The sequence below is a fragment of the Pantherophis guttatus genome, chromosome 4, assembly GCF_059756535.1.
Source record: "Pantherophis guttatus breed Tessera chromosome 4, ASM5975653v1, whole genome shotgun sequence".
In the NCBI taxonomy this organism is placed as follows: Eukaryota; Metazoa; Chordata; class Lepidosauria; order Squamata; family Colubridae; genus Pantherophis; species Pantherophis guttatus.
Genome location: NC_142066.1, coordinates 77,390,653 through 77,407,254, shown reverse-complemented (window position 1 = coordinate 77,407,254; position 16,602 = coordinate 77,390,653). Strand labels below are relative to the sequence as shown.

The 16,602-nt window shown below is 39.0% G+C and overlaps 1 protein-coding gene and 1 long non-coding RNA gene across 2 annotated transcripts in view; one reads left to right on the top strand and one right to left on the bottom strand.

The window, feature by feature from the left end:
- LOC117663744 (uncharacterized) overlaps positions 1-7,310 on the bottom strand; it is a 40,521-nt gene extending 33,211 nt beyond the window's left edge. Inside the window, exon 1 of the long non-coding RNA XR_004590804.2 lies at positions 7,186-7,310. This is a non-coding gene — a long non-coding RNA (uncharacterized LOC117663744). The remainder of the gene's footprint in view (positions 1-7,185) is intronic.
- Positions 1-16,214, top strand: part of POU6F2 (POU class 6 homeobox 2) — a 658,684-nt gene extending 642,470 nt beyond the window's left edge. The window contains exons 9-11 of the mRNA XM_087892428.1: positions 6,474-6,642; positions 15,099-16,024; positions 16,154-16,214. Of these exons, the coding sequence (XP_087748554.1) occupies positions 6,474-6,642; positions 15,099-15,603 (674 nt within the window). The 3' untranslated portion in view covers positions 15,604-16,024; positions 16,154-16,214. The remainder of the gene's footprint in view (positions 1-6,473; positions 6,643-15,098; positions 16,025-16,153) is intronic.
- The last annotated feature ends 388 nt before the right edge of the window (positions 16,215-16,602 follow it).

Genomic DNA, 16,602 nt, shown 5'->3' with positions numbered 1-16,602 from the left:
TTCTTCTTCTTATGCCTCCTTTTTACGTGATTCTTGTCTCATGGAAAAGAAATAAAAAATTTTGAGAGAGATTTTAAAAAGAAGTCTACCTACCTACCTATAACCTTATAGGTTACAGAAATAATAAACAAAATAATGACAAAATGTGTATCATGATATTATGTCATAAGTTCTGTCTGTTCATATGTGCACTGCAACATGGCACACAAATACATATGGGGAAGAGTTTGCACCACAATGCATGTTTCATAACTTGCCTTCCCTTCCCCCTTCCCCATGTCCATGCCAACACTATCAGTAGGAACAAAGATTGAGGTTGTAAATATTTTTAAACTACTTCTTACTCTTAGGGGCAGGGGGGAAACCTGAGCATAAATATAGTGTCCAGTATTGAGATAAATATTGCAAAAAGCAGGATAGTGGCTGAAAAGTGGCAAATTATATGGGTTATTTTTTGCCAGTTCAGCAAAGAAATTCAGTATTGTTATGTTAATTTTGTTCAGTGTATATGCATGTTTCTGATATATTTGAGCAAGAATGCATAATTTTTTCCCTTTTCTTCCAGATGGGACCTCTTATTTTCTCTTAGACTACATCTGGGTGCTGAGGTGATTTGGGATAACCAAGAAATCTGTGTTTTCTATGATGTTGTAAAGAACTCCATTGTTAAAGCACCAGTATCTTATGTATTACTTAGAGAAATAGAATGCAGGATGAACCAAATGGCATTGAATGAGTAAAAAGCCATTGAATGAGGAAGCATTTTTTTATTAAATATTTGTCACATCAAGTGCCAGTGGCAAATTATCTCAAAAAGCTAAACAGGGTTCAACCTGAATTGGGGAAGACTAAACAAGCCCAGGAAAATAAAAATAAACCAAAATAGAAGGCAATAAGTCTGTATGGTAAATATAACGTAAGTTCGACACAAAGGAGTCTTTATTTTTGATTTTGACATTCCCTTCAAAACAATACCCAAAATTGCTGCATTGGTTTGCAGCAATTCTCTGATGTATCATTTGATTAATGAGGATACCATTGTCTAATCTGAGCTAAACTAAAATACAATTTGCTTTCTTTCATGTAGTTCATCACTGATCTCAAACACTGTTTTAGGATTTTGAATAACTTCCTGAGATTTCAGCCAGGGATGCTAATCAGCAGGTTCTGACAAGTTTTGGAGAACCAGTAGCAGAAATTTTGAGTAGTTCAAAGAACCGGCAAATACCACCTCTGGCTGGCCCCAGAGTGGGGTGGGAATGGAGATTTTGCAATATCCTTCCCCTGGAGTGGGGTGGGAATGGAGATTTTGTAGTATCCTTCCCCTGCTGCGCCCACCAACTATGCCCACCAAGCCATGCCCACAGAACTGGTAGTAAAAAAAATTGAATTCCATCACTGATTTCAGCCCTTGAGGACTGTAGACACAAATGTAAAATATAGCTTGGATCCCAAGTTTTCATGCTGGAAAAAGATACACCAAATGTATCAGTATCTCAAGGTCAGGCTTATCTATCTTGTTGGAGGCTTTTTAGTCACCAGAAGAACCTAAAAGGTTAGATCTATTTTTTGTTACTATCAGCCTAATTTTTATTAAAAGTGCTGCCAGGCACAACATCTATAGTTTCAGGAAAAACTGCTTCAAGTGCTTTTGTGCAGTATAACATCCAAGTCAGGGGTGGGTTCTATTTACCTTTACTACTGGTTCACAACGGGAGCGCAGCACAGAAGCTTCTGCGCATGCGCAGATCCTCCATTATGACATCTGGGTGGATGGGCGGAACCTCCCACTGCTTTTACTATTGGTTCGCAAGAACCGGACAGAACCGGGGACAACCCACCACTGATCCAAGTAATGCAAAGATTTCATTATATTTACTGATGAAAAAGTTTGTTGGTCAACTGAAAGACATATTAATTCTAAATTCTGGCTGAATATATTCATTTTTCCTCATCTTCAAAGCAAAAAAATACCTGTAGCGGAGGGGAAAAAGGCCTACCTCAGTATAGGTCATCAATCTTTTTATGCAGCAAATATTTAATATTTGGCTACTGCAATTAGATCAAGAAAAGACTTCTGCTGAAATCTTGGCTAGTGGCTGCTTATTAATATAAATATGTGTTTCTCTACCAGTGTGTCCAGAGGTAGTTTTCCTTTATCAGGGTTCTTCCCTAATTAATCTCTTACCTATAAAGATGAGAAAGTGCCATGCTGTGAAGCCATGTGTCAGCCTTCAGCTTTAGCTTTATTTTCAATGGTGTCTCTTGTCTCATTTGGGACTATAAGCTCTCACAAAAAATAAAAATGATGACCAGTTGTAGTAGCCTGGTGATAAGTTTAAAGGTGAGTCCTACTGCTCAGAAAAAATAAAAGCAAGCAGGAATATTGGACGCCTGGAGAGCGGTTGGAGGGCCAGTCTCGCTGAATCTGATCGAACACTGGTAAGGTCGCATATTAAGGCCTACCTAGTGGCGATAAAGACGGCAAAGTCTAACTACTTTTCCGCCTCTATTGCGTCATCAGGGAATCATCCGGCCGCCCTGTTTAGGGTGACCCGCGCCCTGCTCCATCTGGGAGTGCGGGAGGATCCCTTAGAAGGCAGGGCGGAGGATTTCGGACAATACCTGTATGACAAAATCGCTCAGATCCGGGGGATTTGGACTCTGACTGGGTAGATCAGGGCAGGGTGACGAGGAAGTCTTGAGAATGTTATCTGGGAGGAGTTTGATGCTGTGACTCCCGATGATGTGGACAGGATTTTGGGGAGACTTAGTGCGGCCACATGTTTACTGGACCCGTGTCCCTCCTGGTTGGTACTGGCTTCCCGGGAGGTTACATGAGGCTGGCTCCAGGGCGTCATTAATGCTTCGTTGAGTGAGGGTCAGTTCCCCGCTGCCCTGAAAGAGGCGGTGGTGAGGCCTCTCCTCAAGAAGCCGTCCGTGGATCCAGCAATATTGGCTAACTATCGTCCTGTCTCCAACCTTCGCTTCATTGCGAAGGTTGTTGAGAGTGTGGTCACACAACAGTTTCCACAATTCCTGGAGGAAACATCCTATCTAGATCCGTTCCAGTCGGGTTTCAGGCCTGGGCACAGCACGGAAACGGCATTGGTCGCGTTGGTGGATGATCTCTGGAGGGCTCGGGACAGGGGTTATTCCTCTGTTCTGGTCCTATTAGATCTCTCAGCGGCTTTTGATACCATCGACCATGGTATCATGCTGCACCGGCTGGAAGAGTTGGGGATGGGAGGCACTGTGTTGCGGTGGTTCTCCTCCTTTCTCTCCGACCGGTCGCAGTTCGTGTTGGCAGGGGGGCAGAGGTCGACCTCGAGGCCTCTCATTTGTGGAGTGCCGCAGGGATCGGTCCTCTCGCCCCTTCTGTTCAACATTTATGTGAAGCCGCTGGGCGAGATCATCCGTGGCTTTGGGGTGAGATACCACCAGTACGCTGATGACACCCAGCTGTACATCTCCACCCCAGGCCACCCCAACGATGCCCTTGAAGTGATGTCCCAGTGCCTGGAGGCTGTGCGGATCTGGATGGGGAGGAACAGGCTCAGGCTCAACCCTTCCAAGACTGAGTGGCTGTGGCTCCCGGCATCCCGATATAGTCAGTTGACTCCATCACTGACTATTGGGGGTGAGTCTTTGGCCCCCACTGAAAGGGCTTGCAATCTGGGAGTCCTCCTGGATAGGCAGCTGTCTTTGGAGGAACATCTGACAGCTGTTACCAGGGGGACCTTTTATCAGGTTCGCCTGATTCGCCAGTTGCGGCCCTTTCTTGATCGGGATTCCTTGTGCACAGTCACTCACGCCCTCGTCACCTCTCGCCTTGACTACTGCAACGCTCTCTACATGGGGCTCCCCTTGAAGAGCACCCGGAGGCTCCAGCTGGTCCAGAATGCAGCAGCGCGGGTAGTGATGGGAGCAACATGGCGCTCCCATGTAACACCGCTCCTGCGTGAGCTGCACTGGCTCCCGGTGGTCTTCCGGGTGCGCTTCAAGGTGTTGGTTATCACCTTTAAAGCGCTCCATGGCATAGGGCCTAGCTATCTCCGAGACCGCCTGCTGCTACCGATGACCTCCCATCGACCCGTGCGCTCCCACAGAGAGGGCCTCCTCAGGGTGCCATCAGCCAAACAATGTAGGCTGGTGGCCCCCAGGGGGAGGGCCTTCTCTGTGGGGGCTCCCACCCTCTGGAATCAGTTGCCCCCGGAGATAAGAAGAATCCAGGACCTCAATGCCTTCCGTCGTTCCCTGAAAACCTATCTTTTTCAGCAAGCCGGGTTGGCTTAAGAAGAAATTTTTAAAAATTTTTAAATTCTTTTAATTAGTCTGTGATTCTTAACTTTCGGGCCAAAATTTATATATATTTTTAAATGTTTTAATATTTGTATTCTATGTTTTTTATCTTGGCTGTACACCGCCCTGAGTCCTCAGGGAGAAGGGCGGTATATAAATTGGAAATTAAATTAAATTAAATTAAATATTAAAAGGTCTTAAAGAATAAGGAGGAGGGAAGGAGAGCAGATACCTAAGTGTGGCATAATAGTCATTTTGACAATGGACAAAAGATTCCCAAGAGCTATTTTGTATGAGCATATACATACTGTTGTCAAAAATGTAAGAAACCACTAAAGTCAGTAATACTGAATGCTACACATAAAATTATAATAAAATTCTGCAATCTCTATACTCCCTGCATATCCTATATGCCCTAGGGAAACTCCAACAGATGACCATGAAAGTAGACTTGACAAATAAGGAAGGCCCAATAGATTATTTTTTCCCTTTTGCTACAATTGTTAAATGGAAGGAAGATCAACTGGTACTTCACAAGTTCTGAATAGGTTAGTAAGATTTTTATTTATTTGTTTTTACTATTAAAAGCAGCATAGCAGAGATTCATGCTGATGAACATAAACGATGGGACAGAACCAAGAGCAGATATGAGTGCTGGTATAAATGAGAATGCATTTATAGATGGATTTTTATAATTGCTGATAATATGTCAACAAAAATAGCTTCTCTACAATCACTAGTCTAGGTTGAACAAATTGTGAGTCTCTGACCTACTCATTCTATTCTGTAGCATTTAGTGAAAGCAGGGAAATTGTTTGGGAATCAGCCACAAAGGAAAGGTAATTATCTAGAACTATAAAATGTGTTTCATTATATGATAGACGATATTTTATGTATTTCTGTTTGTTTCATCTGTTCATAATGCCATTGAGACAGGTAGGTTGAGTAGAATTTTTACAATATCTCTAGTGATGTCTATCACAGACTATCACAGACATTCAAAGACCAAATTCTCATTGGTAGACATCATCTAATATTAGTCAGTATTTGTTTGTTTGTTTGTTTGTTTGTTTGTTTGTTTGTGTGTGTGTGTTTGTTTATTTGTTTGTTTATTAGAATTATAGACCACCCACCTGGAGTAGAGATCTTTATTCAGATTAAATATAAACACCTAATGACATACGTTTAAAGAAATATGTTATTATGTGAGCATCTTTGCTATCTCTAAGAATGATATGAAATATATCATATACAACAAGAGTTTCAGTACATGCAGAACTGAATAACACTTTCAAATCTTCCACCAGATTATTGTCTGCTGCCTTTATCAGTCTGGAGAATGCTTCATTTATCAAGGAATCAGTTGCAGAAAGAGAAGGAGATGCCATTCCCAGCTGCTATATCATTTCCCTCAATAAATCCTAAACTGATAATGCTTCTAGCATCAAAAGAGTCTTCCTCTAGTAGATAGCTTTTATTATATCCCCTTTTGGGACAAAACTGTTGTCAAAGAAGTCCAATTTATTTTCTCAGCACTATGAATATTATCTACTGAGGGGCCAATAAAAATGAAATGGGGGTCAGTGTTACAATTGGAAGGCTGGACTTGCACATACCTAGTTCCCAAACTGGAAATTCTCTGGGATGATATAGAAATAAAATATTTTACTGAATCCAATATACAAACAAACATACATACATACATCTCTCAGTTAAAATGTCCTTACAACTTTAAAATGCAAGTACTTTAGATGCTACACAAAGAATTTCCATTTGAAATTTAGGAATTCCTTTTTTCCAAAACAAGACATACTGAATGCTATTAGAAAAACAATCTATAGTTCTGAGTAGCTGCTTATGTTACCTGAAATTCAGTTTGTGAAAAAAGTGAAGGTTTACAAGTCAAGAACTCAATATGTTGCAAAATAACCTGACAATATCCATTGTTTTATTAAAAGTGTTCCTCTTTCTGTTCTTTTTCAACTGAAGATGGGAAACTTGTTATTAATCCAAAACACGCTTTATCTACCTTTCTACCTTTCAGGTATGCTGTTTGCCTTGCAAAACTATTTGGATGTAGGAAGCTTTAGCTTGCTTTATTGGAAATAATTCCCTTAATTTAATTGTATAGGATCTGAAGACATTCAAATTGTTTTCTATTATTTCAACAGATCCCCAAATAGCCTCTAGTGAGGTGGATGGGGTGAATCTTGAAGAAATACGAGAATTTGCCAAAGCTTTTAAAATCCGACGCCTGTCTCTTGGTCTCACTCAGACACAAGTCGGTCAAGCTCTAAGTGCCACAGAGGGTCCAGCCTACAGCCAGTCTGCCATCTGCAGGTAACAAAATGTATAGTCTGTGCTCAGTTCTCCAATCTTGTTCTCTTAAGGCTTATTGCTTACTGCCTTTATATTATAATTTTATCTATATGTCCAGCAGAGCAGCCTTATATGAACAAACACTGACATATTTTATCACCTGGCTTTAACACAATTTTCATCTTCCCACACCCAAGAATTTATTTATTTATGCAAAAACAAATTTGGAACATTAAATATGTTCCTGGTCATAAAATTTAAGGCAGCATGGAGTTGGAGACCCTGTGGCTGCTGCTATCAAACACCAGTTAAGCTTCTTAAAGGTAAAGGTTTCCCCTGTCCGATTTTAGGGGGCGGTGCTCATCTCTGTGTCTTAGCTGAGGGAATCAGTATTGTCCAAAGACATTTCTGTGGTCAATGTGGCTGGCATGACTATACTCTAAAGCGCGCAGAACACTGTTATCTTCCCACCAAAGTGGTACCTGTTTATCACCTGTATTTGCATGCTTTCAAACTGTGCATTTTTACTGGTGTGAATTCTGAACAATTATTTCATATGCCTACCTGCTACATTTCAGCCTGTAATGCCATAATCCATGTTACCCATAAGATGTTCATGGTGGTTTTTATAATGCTGATGAGGTGAGGAGAGGGCAAACCAATGAAAATATTTTTCTTGGGATTTCTAGAATTAATTATGTATCTTCCTAAAATATTTCAAAAGAAAAATATATATTTAGAAAAAGGAGAATAATATTCAAGAGCATAGTGAAAAATCATGAAAATACAGTAGCCTTGATAGAGTTAAAAGTATCTTGAAAGCAAAGCACCTATGTATGTTACTAATCCTATGTTTATGCATGAAGTAACAAACCCACTTAGGTAACAGATTTTTCCTCTTGGGCAATGTAGTCTTATAGTTCTCCTCCATCAATGAGAGCCAAGAAATGAACTCTTAAGTTCATTTAAGTGGATTTTGTTCTTGGTGATCCATGAAATGCTCTTTTTATCTGCTCTTTATACTTCTAATGTATTCCCCATAGTATGGAAGTGTACTTTTCCTGCAGTTTAAGACTAAGGTTATAAATAACATCAGTATGGGGTAGTGAGCTTGCAGCTCACATTTTGCTCAATGATTTTCCATAAAACCCATTGATTGTTGTTAAATACAAAAAGCTCCATAGGACCCTCTCACTTCTATGGTCTCCCCTACTGTTTTTTCTTATAAGATACCTCCCTGCAGAAAATAACCTTTATCCAGTATATACAAGGATACAACTGCTAGGAAATTTGTTTCAAGACTTAGATATTGTTATACCAAAGATCACATACAGAAGTACAAATGATAACAAGATACTTCATTAATATGAATCTGGTTTTGTCATTATTTAATTGTAATGTAATTTATTTTTCCTATGGCTAGTTGATAAATAAAACGAGAACTAGCAGGTTTTGTTTTTTAAAGCAATATGTTCAGTATTGTTATATTGCCTTACTTTATAATAATATTGTATCTTAATACAGAATATTACATTTTCAAATCTTTCATAGGTTTTTTTAATTTTGATTTACCTGAGATTTTTTGGGAGGAGGGGGGGGAAGGTTACTGGCTAATGCAGTTTCTAAAGACTCAGGAAGCTTGGAAATCTGTGGTTTAAAGTCCAGTGAACCTGAATTATTACTGATGCTGATAGTAATTTAAATTTAAACTATTAATGACCAGCAAATATCACTTAATTCAATTCCATAACAGGGTTGCAGTTACATATGATAGGAAACATGTAAGAAAATTATTATGAAAGTTGCAACTATAGTAAAAGAGATGAACAACTTACAACTGATTTCTGTATTCAGAACAACATGGAGAAAAATGGCAGAAGTCACTCCATCATTAAGCAATCAAAAACTACTACAGATAGAAAGGATTTTCCTCTCTTTGGGTCCTTCAATCATCTTATAAAAAAGAGCTACTGCTATTTAGGAAGAATGACAAGCCTAATGCAAAGCGCAAAATTTTCATTAGTTGTGCAAAAAATCCAATAGGGTTGAGATCAAGACTAAGGCATAACATTATGAACCTATAAGCATGGCAAAGTTGTGTGACAGATCTGAGGAACATGAAAGAGGGGATCATCAGTGCATTAGTTAAGTTGAATGGATCAACTTAATGGTGTTTTCAGCTCCAGATCTTTTAATCCAGTAGAGACATGAAACTGACATTTAATGTTTGCCCAAGCAAAAAACTTCTAAGGCCATCACTAGAATTATGATTCAGAGGTTTTCCTTAATAGGGAAATCATTTATTTCGTTGTATTTCAAACCAGTCATTGATGGGTTAATGAGACCTGGGTTTGATTCAAAGCTACATTGTGAATTTTCTCTCAAATATTTGTGACAGCCTGAACAGTCCAAACATAATACATAATTTATTATTGAAAAAGGAAAGTAGTCTTTGTATTCATAGTTTCATTTTCCATCTCTGTCTCCATCTCAAAATAACAGAGTCATTACTTCTTACTCTACAACACACATTTCAGCTGACACATTTTATTTATTTATTATTTATTATTATTTATTAATTCAATTTGTATGCCACCTCTCTCCGAAGACTCAGGGTGGCTCACAATGCTTTTAAAATCATTATAAAAACATTTTAAAATTAAAAACATTAAAAATATTAAAACTCATTCACACCATTCATGGCCGGATCTCGTCAGAACGCAAGAGCGAGATCAACGGCCTCAGGCCTGCTGGAAAAGCCAGGTCTTCACCGCTTTTCGGAAGGCCAATAGGGTAGGGATGGTCCGGACCTCAGGAGGTAACTGGTTCCAGAGAGCTGGGGCAGCCACAGAGAAGGGCCTCCCCCGTGGGCCCACCAGCCGGCATTGTTTAGCTGATGGGACCCAGAGGAGATCAACTCTGTGGGATCTTACCAGTCATTGGGAGTTATGAGGTAGAAGGCGGTCTCGAAGATACCCTGGCCCTGAGCCATGTAGGGCTTTAAAGGTAATAACCAACACCTTGAATTGTGACCGGAGACCAATAGGGAGCCAGTGCAGCTTGCGGAGAATTGGTGTAATGTGGGTGTACCTAGGTGCACCCACGACAGCTCGCGCAGCTGCATTCTGGACCAACTATAGTCTTTGAACATTTTTCAAGGGTAGCCCCATGTAGAGCGCATTGCAATAATCTAACCATGAGGAGACAAGGGCATGAGTGACTGTGAGGAGAGTAGGGTCCAAGTAGGGTCTCAATTGGTGCACCAGGCAAACCTGTGCAAAGGTCCCCCTAGCCACAGCTGTCAGATGTTGCTCCAATCTTAGCTGTGAGTCTAGGAGGATATCCAAATTGTGAACCTGTTCTGAGGGGGACAATTTCTCCCCTCCCCCCAGAACCAAAGATAGACAATCAACATAGTTTTTAGGAGGCAATACCCACAGCCACTCGGTCTTGTCTGGGTTAAGTCTGAGCCTGTTGACTCCCATCCAGACCCTCACAGCCTCCAGGCACTGGCACATCACATCCACCGCATCACTGAATTGACGCGGGGTAGAGATATACAGCTGGGTATCATCAGCGTATTGCTGATACCTCACCTCGTATCGTCAGATAATCGCACCCAGTGGCTTCATGTAGATGTTAAATAGGAGGGGAGAGAGGACCGAGCCCTGAGGCACCCCACAAACGAGGGGCCTAGGGGTCGACCTCTGTCCTCCTACCAACACTGACTGTGATCAACCAGAGAGATAGGAGGAGAACCACCGTAACACGGTGCCTCCCACTCCCAGCTCCCTTAGTCGTCCCAGAAGGATACCATGGTCAATGGTATCAAAAGCCGCTGAGAGGTCAAGTAGCATCAAGATGGAGGAATGACCCTCATCTCGGGCTTGCCAGAAATCATCCATCAGCATGACCAAAGCAGTTTCCATGCTGTAGCCAGACCTAAAGCCAGACTGAAAAGGATCTAGATAATCCGTTTCCTCCAATGACTGCAGGAACTGAAGTGCCACCACTTTCTCTACAACCTTTCCCACAAAGGGTAGGTTGGAGACTGGACAAAAGTTCTTTAATTCTGCTGGATCTAGGGAAGGCCTCTTGAGGAGGGGCCTTATAACCGCCTCCTTTAATGGTTGCAGGAAGGCCCCTTCCCTCAAGGACGCATTAACTAAAGCCTGGAGTCAGCCTCATGTCACCTCCCTGCTGGCCAAAACCAGCCAGGAGGGGCACGGGTCCAACAAACAAGTGGAGGAACTTATTGGTCCTACCACCTTGTCCACTTCCTCAGGAGTCACAGGGTCAAACTCATCCCACACAATAGGACTAAGACCTGCCCCCATCATCTCGGTCGGAATTGCCCAATCAGAGTCCAGGTCTATCTGAATCTGAGCAACTTTATCCGACAGAAACTGCACAAACTCCTCAGCTCTACCCTGCAAGGGCTCCTCCACTCCCCCTACATTAAGGAGGGAGCGAGTCACTCTGAATAGGGTGGCTGGGCATGAATCCACTGATGCAATAAGTGTGGAAAAATGCGAACATTTTGCCGCCCGTATCGCCACTATCCTAGCATTGAATGTGAGATGATCTTATTTGAACTTCATAGCATTAGGAGGAGGTTTACTCCCAAACCATTAGCTTCTTTATATATATAAAATACAAAAATTCAAAAGCAAATAATAGGAAAATAATGGAAGGAAAAGGGAAGGGGAAAATATAGGGCAAAGGGGAAAAAGAAAGAAAAAGCGTTGACTTCCAATTCCCTTTGTTGCAGTAGAATAATAATTTCAATTTTTTACTTTTACATAATAATATAAACTAGCCGTTTCTATAAAAACAAACCTATTTAATCAAAACCCAAAATCAAAGTTTTATTTTTTTTCCACCTCAAGCATGAAGTCCAGAAGCGATTTCCAAGTAGAAACAAATGTAATTTTCTTTGACCAAAGCAGTCAGTTTGGCCATCTCTGCTAACTTCATCAACTTTTGCAACCATTCATCCATTGTAAGAATCAAAGTGTCCTTCCGTTTTTGTGCATAAAATAAACTTGCTATTATCTTTTTTTTTTAATTAAATTTTATTAACATAAACAAACGTAAAACACAAATACATGTAAACACTTATACATTAACAAAGAGTCAATCGACTGACTTCTAGAAAACCTTCGCATCGGTGGTTAATGTCCATTTAACCAATTTTCCTTAATCATACTATTTACAAATTTACTTGCTTATACCTTAATATATTCATTGAAGTTCAGCAGTATCTTTCTACAAACGTATTAACCATTTATTTATACAATCCTACGGCTCATCTCATGTATCTATTTCTACAATTCTTGAGTTATGTTCTCCTAATGTCCTATGTTGTTGGCCCTATCCTTCTTTCTAACCATGTGTACCATTTTTGCCAAACTAAATAAAAGTCAGTGTTCTCTTTATCTTGGAGTTCTTTTGTGAGCCTATCCATCTCTGCGCATTCATTTATTTTTGTTATTATTTTTTCTTCTGTTGGTATTATCTCGGATTTCCAATTCTGAGCATACACTATACGTGCCGCTGTCAATATGTGGATGGTAAGATATTTTATCTCCTTGGTACACTGTGGTGTAGTCATTCCAAATAGAAAGAATTCTGGTTTCATTTCTACACTTTGCCTCGTTGTTTCTTCAATTATTCTCTTAATCTCTTGCCAGTAGCATTGTGCCTTCCTGCAAGACCACCAGAGATGGTAATATGTCCCCATTTGTGTCTTGCACTTCCAACACATTGGTGATGTGTTTGGAAACATTTTAGCCAAACGTGCCGGAGGGAGGTGCCATCTATAAAATATCTTGTATAAATTTTCTTTGTATGGAATCGACAGTGTCATCTTATAATTTTCTGCCCATAGCTTGTCCCATCTGTCCAACTCTATATTGTGACCTATATTTCTTGCCCAGCTTACCATGTTTTCTTTCACTGTTTCCTCCTCTAATTTATACCTTATGTAAACTTGCTATTATCAATATATACTGTATAATATCAAAGTTCCAATTTTTTTCAAGTCTTTTTTCCATTAAACTCAGAAGAAAGATTTCTGTGGTTTTATCTTTATATTCACTTTGAGAATCTTCTATATTAAGATGTGAATCTATTCCAATATTTCTTTGCTTTATCACAGGTCCACTATGTGGTCTCTTCTTTACATTTACATTTCCAACATTCATTTGAAATGCCTTTATACATTCTTGACAACTTATCTGATGTTAAATAGCAAAGATCCATCATCTTATAAAATTTTTCTTTTAAATTATAATTTAGTGTAAATTTTAGAATGTTTGTCCATATATTTTCCCATTGTTTAAGCATTATATTACATTCAAATATATTTCTTTCCTACTGAATTATGCAATGCTGTACATATTCATTCTCCAAATTCAAATTCAAATTCAATAACTATTTATAGACCTTAGCAATAATGTGTTCATCACTACCATGCAGTAGGATTTCCAATTCATTTTTCACAATATCACCCATAACTACTTTTATTTTATTTAAATCTTTCTTTCAATAGTAAATATGTAAACCAATGACTGACATGTCCTTCTGTGTCTAATTCATCTTTAGATTTGAGGATAGGATCACCAAAGTTAAAAAATATTATTTGACCATAAGTCTACCAGTTTTGTTTCGCCACTATTTCTTTTCTGAAAAAAGCTTCCAGGGGAGACACCCAGAGAGGCATCTTCACAGAAAACCTTGCTATATATTTATTCCAAACTCTTAGGATAGCATGTCTAACAAAATGCTTATTAAATTCGACATTTACTTTAACCTTGTCATACCATAAATAGCCATGCCATTCAAATCTTAATTCATGGCACTCTAAATCAAGTAACTTCTTATTCTGAAGATTAACCTACTCTTTTAGCCAGAACAAAAAGTACAATACGATTTTAAATCTGGTAAACCCAAACTTCCTCTTTCCTCAGCATCTTGCAGTAATTTGTATCTAATTCTTGTTTTTTTCACTCACCATATACATTTAGAAATATCCATCTGTTATTGTTTAAATGCAGTATCAGTTGCAAATATTGGGAATGTCTGAAACAGTAAAGGCATCTTTGGCAATAAAACATTTGTCTTAATTACAAAAATTCTACCCATTCATGATAATTGCAATTTATCCCATTTTAGTAAGTCCTTTTTGATGATATTCTGTTTTTTTCAAGTTATTATTATTGAGATACAAAGTTACAAGCAATTTTTTTTTGTTATTTATATGTATATTAATGATGGAGCACCAGCTGAGAGCAATCACTTTTCTGTGACAGTTGAACTTGAGATTGATAGACTATTCCTATTTTTAATCTCATTACACATTTTGCAAAGACATCTCAAGGATTAAATTGGACTTTTTCTGGGAATGAATGTAAAACGTTATAATCTTTGAAGTTACAACTAATGGATAATGTAAGACTTTAAAATGGCTTAATTTTAAGAGAAATAAAATCTTCAGCTTAGTTTAGAAATGTTTTTGCAGGTACTGCAAACTGACTTGTAAAATCTGGTCCAGTAAAAGAGTTTTGATGGTAAAATGAGACCTAGAGGACCTCATTTACAGGAAATGATAACATTTGGCACAGTGTGGAGACATGTCACAATAAACCCAGCTTGATGCCAAAGCACATTAGTTCACTATTATGCTGGGTTTTATCTGGAAGGCATGAGTTTCTCATAACACTACTTGTGGGGATATTCATGATAATTACAATGTGTCCAGCTGTTTGAACTGAAGATTGCAACTGCTTTGGAGATTTTGAAGGGACATGATGTTAACTTCTGACCAGTGAAAATTGTTTAAAAATGAAAATGAAAACAAAACCTGAATTTAGGAGGATAACAATCTCTCTGCAAAATTAAAATAGCAGTGTATACTTTAGAAAGAAAGTAATTCCCAGAAAAAAATAAACAAAAAAAGAGTCAATTGCTGTCATTTCCATTTCTACCATTTGTGTTCAGCTTGATCATAGTATATATTGTTTTGAACATGTTTAAATCTGAAACATACTGTATATCTTTAAGAACAGTCCCTTCCAGGAAGAGCGGTGCCCTTCCAATGCAAACACATAGTTCTTCTGGCTGGAGTTTCATCCATTTCAGTGAAGCCGGTTGACCTAGAGAAATAGACTGAAGGGCATGGGGTCAATATGCTTCACAGAAATGAACTGAGAGGTCCATTTGCACCAAAGATAAACATGACCCTCTGATTTCACATGAATCTCCAGACTGAAGCAACTAGTTAGATGGAGTAGCATTTTGTCAGTATGATTGTATTTGTCTGTCTGCTTGCTGAAATATATCAATAATTGTAGACATGATAATTTTTCATAATCCATTGTAAATTATCTCTGCCAGTCAATTAGGCAGGCAGACAGGAAGTCCCACCCTGGCAGAGCATCAGTGTAAAGACTCTTCTTTTTCAATTTTCCCCTCAGACACACCATCCTGAGAAGCCACTTTTTCCTACCACAGGAAGCCCAAGAGAACACTATAGCTAGCAGTCTGACAGCCAAACTGAACCCTGGCCTTTTGTATCCTGCCAGGTTTGAAAAGCTGGACATCACCCCTAAAAGTGCCCAGAAGATAAAGCCGGTGCTTGAACGATGGATGGCTGAGGCTGAGGCCCGCCATCGAGCAGGTATGCAGAACCTTACTGAATTTATTGGAAGCGAACCATCCAAAAAGCGCAAGAGGCGCACTTCCTTCACCCCACAAGCTCTTGAAATCTTGAATGCCCATTTTGAGAAGAACACCCATCCCTCCGGGCAGGAAATGACAGAAATTGCACAGAAACTGAACTATGATCGGGAAGTGGTTAGGGTATGGTTCTGCAATAAAAGGCAAGCACTGAAGAATACAATTAAACGTCTAAAACAGAATGAGCCTGTGACAGCAGCCCCAATGGAGCCCTTAACAGACTCTCTGAAAGAAGACTCTTAAATGGATAGATTTAAAGGGGAAAACCCCCAGACCAAAAAAAAAAATGGACATCATTATATACATTGGAAATCTGTAAAAATGCTTTTTCTCATCTTTGTAAGTAAAAGATTGAAAAAGCTACAAGATGGACTGAAGATTTATAAATATCTGTGGGATTTCCTAGAGAAAAAAAAACCCACAGCACTTAGGGTGTGTGTGCGTGTGTGTGTGTATGTTAGAACTAGTTCCAATAAGCCAATTTTTTTCTTAATGGACTTAGAAATAAACCAAATAACTATTACCTTTTCTGTACATTACGGACATGTGAACTTTGTTTGTGGAAAAAGAACACAACAACGACAAGGACAGCAAACATTTAAATGTTCTTAGGAAGCAAGAGAGTACACGCCTGCCACCTGGAGGAGTGATTGTAGTCTTTCAGGTATCAAGTGCTTCTTCACAATGAAAACTATTAACCAAAGTCAGAAATATGACATTAAAACTAGATTGTTGGTCAACTCTTTTGGGAGTGCTACATTGTGTTTTCAATTTTTACATTTGTCGTTTACAGAAAGGAAACAATAATAATTAAAGGACTTTCTTTCCCCCTGCACCTTCTCACACATACCCAGCACGTGAGTAAATTTCACTTGGTTTGAGCTACATTGCTCAACCCTCATGTTGATCATATACAGTTTTGTGATCTCCAAATGTTTGTGTGCCAAAATGACAGTTTCCCTAAACAATAGGTTTTGGGATTTGTAGACTTTATTTGCAATTAGAGTGATCTTTCATTTTAACTCACCTCCATCTTACTACCACTGAAATTTATTTAAAATACAATTGGTGTGGGTTTTTTTTTAAAGTACACAAGTTGTAATATTCAGTTCAAGGACACATAAAGTTACTTGAACTTTCATTTACTGTAAACAATTTGTTACTTTCTCTGTCCTTTGGCAACAAATTGGACAGGTTACCAAAGCTACTTTTGTAATATAATTATAAACAACACCATTTGGT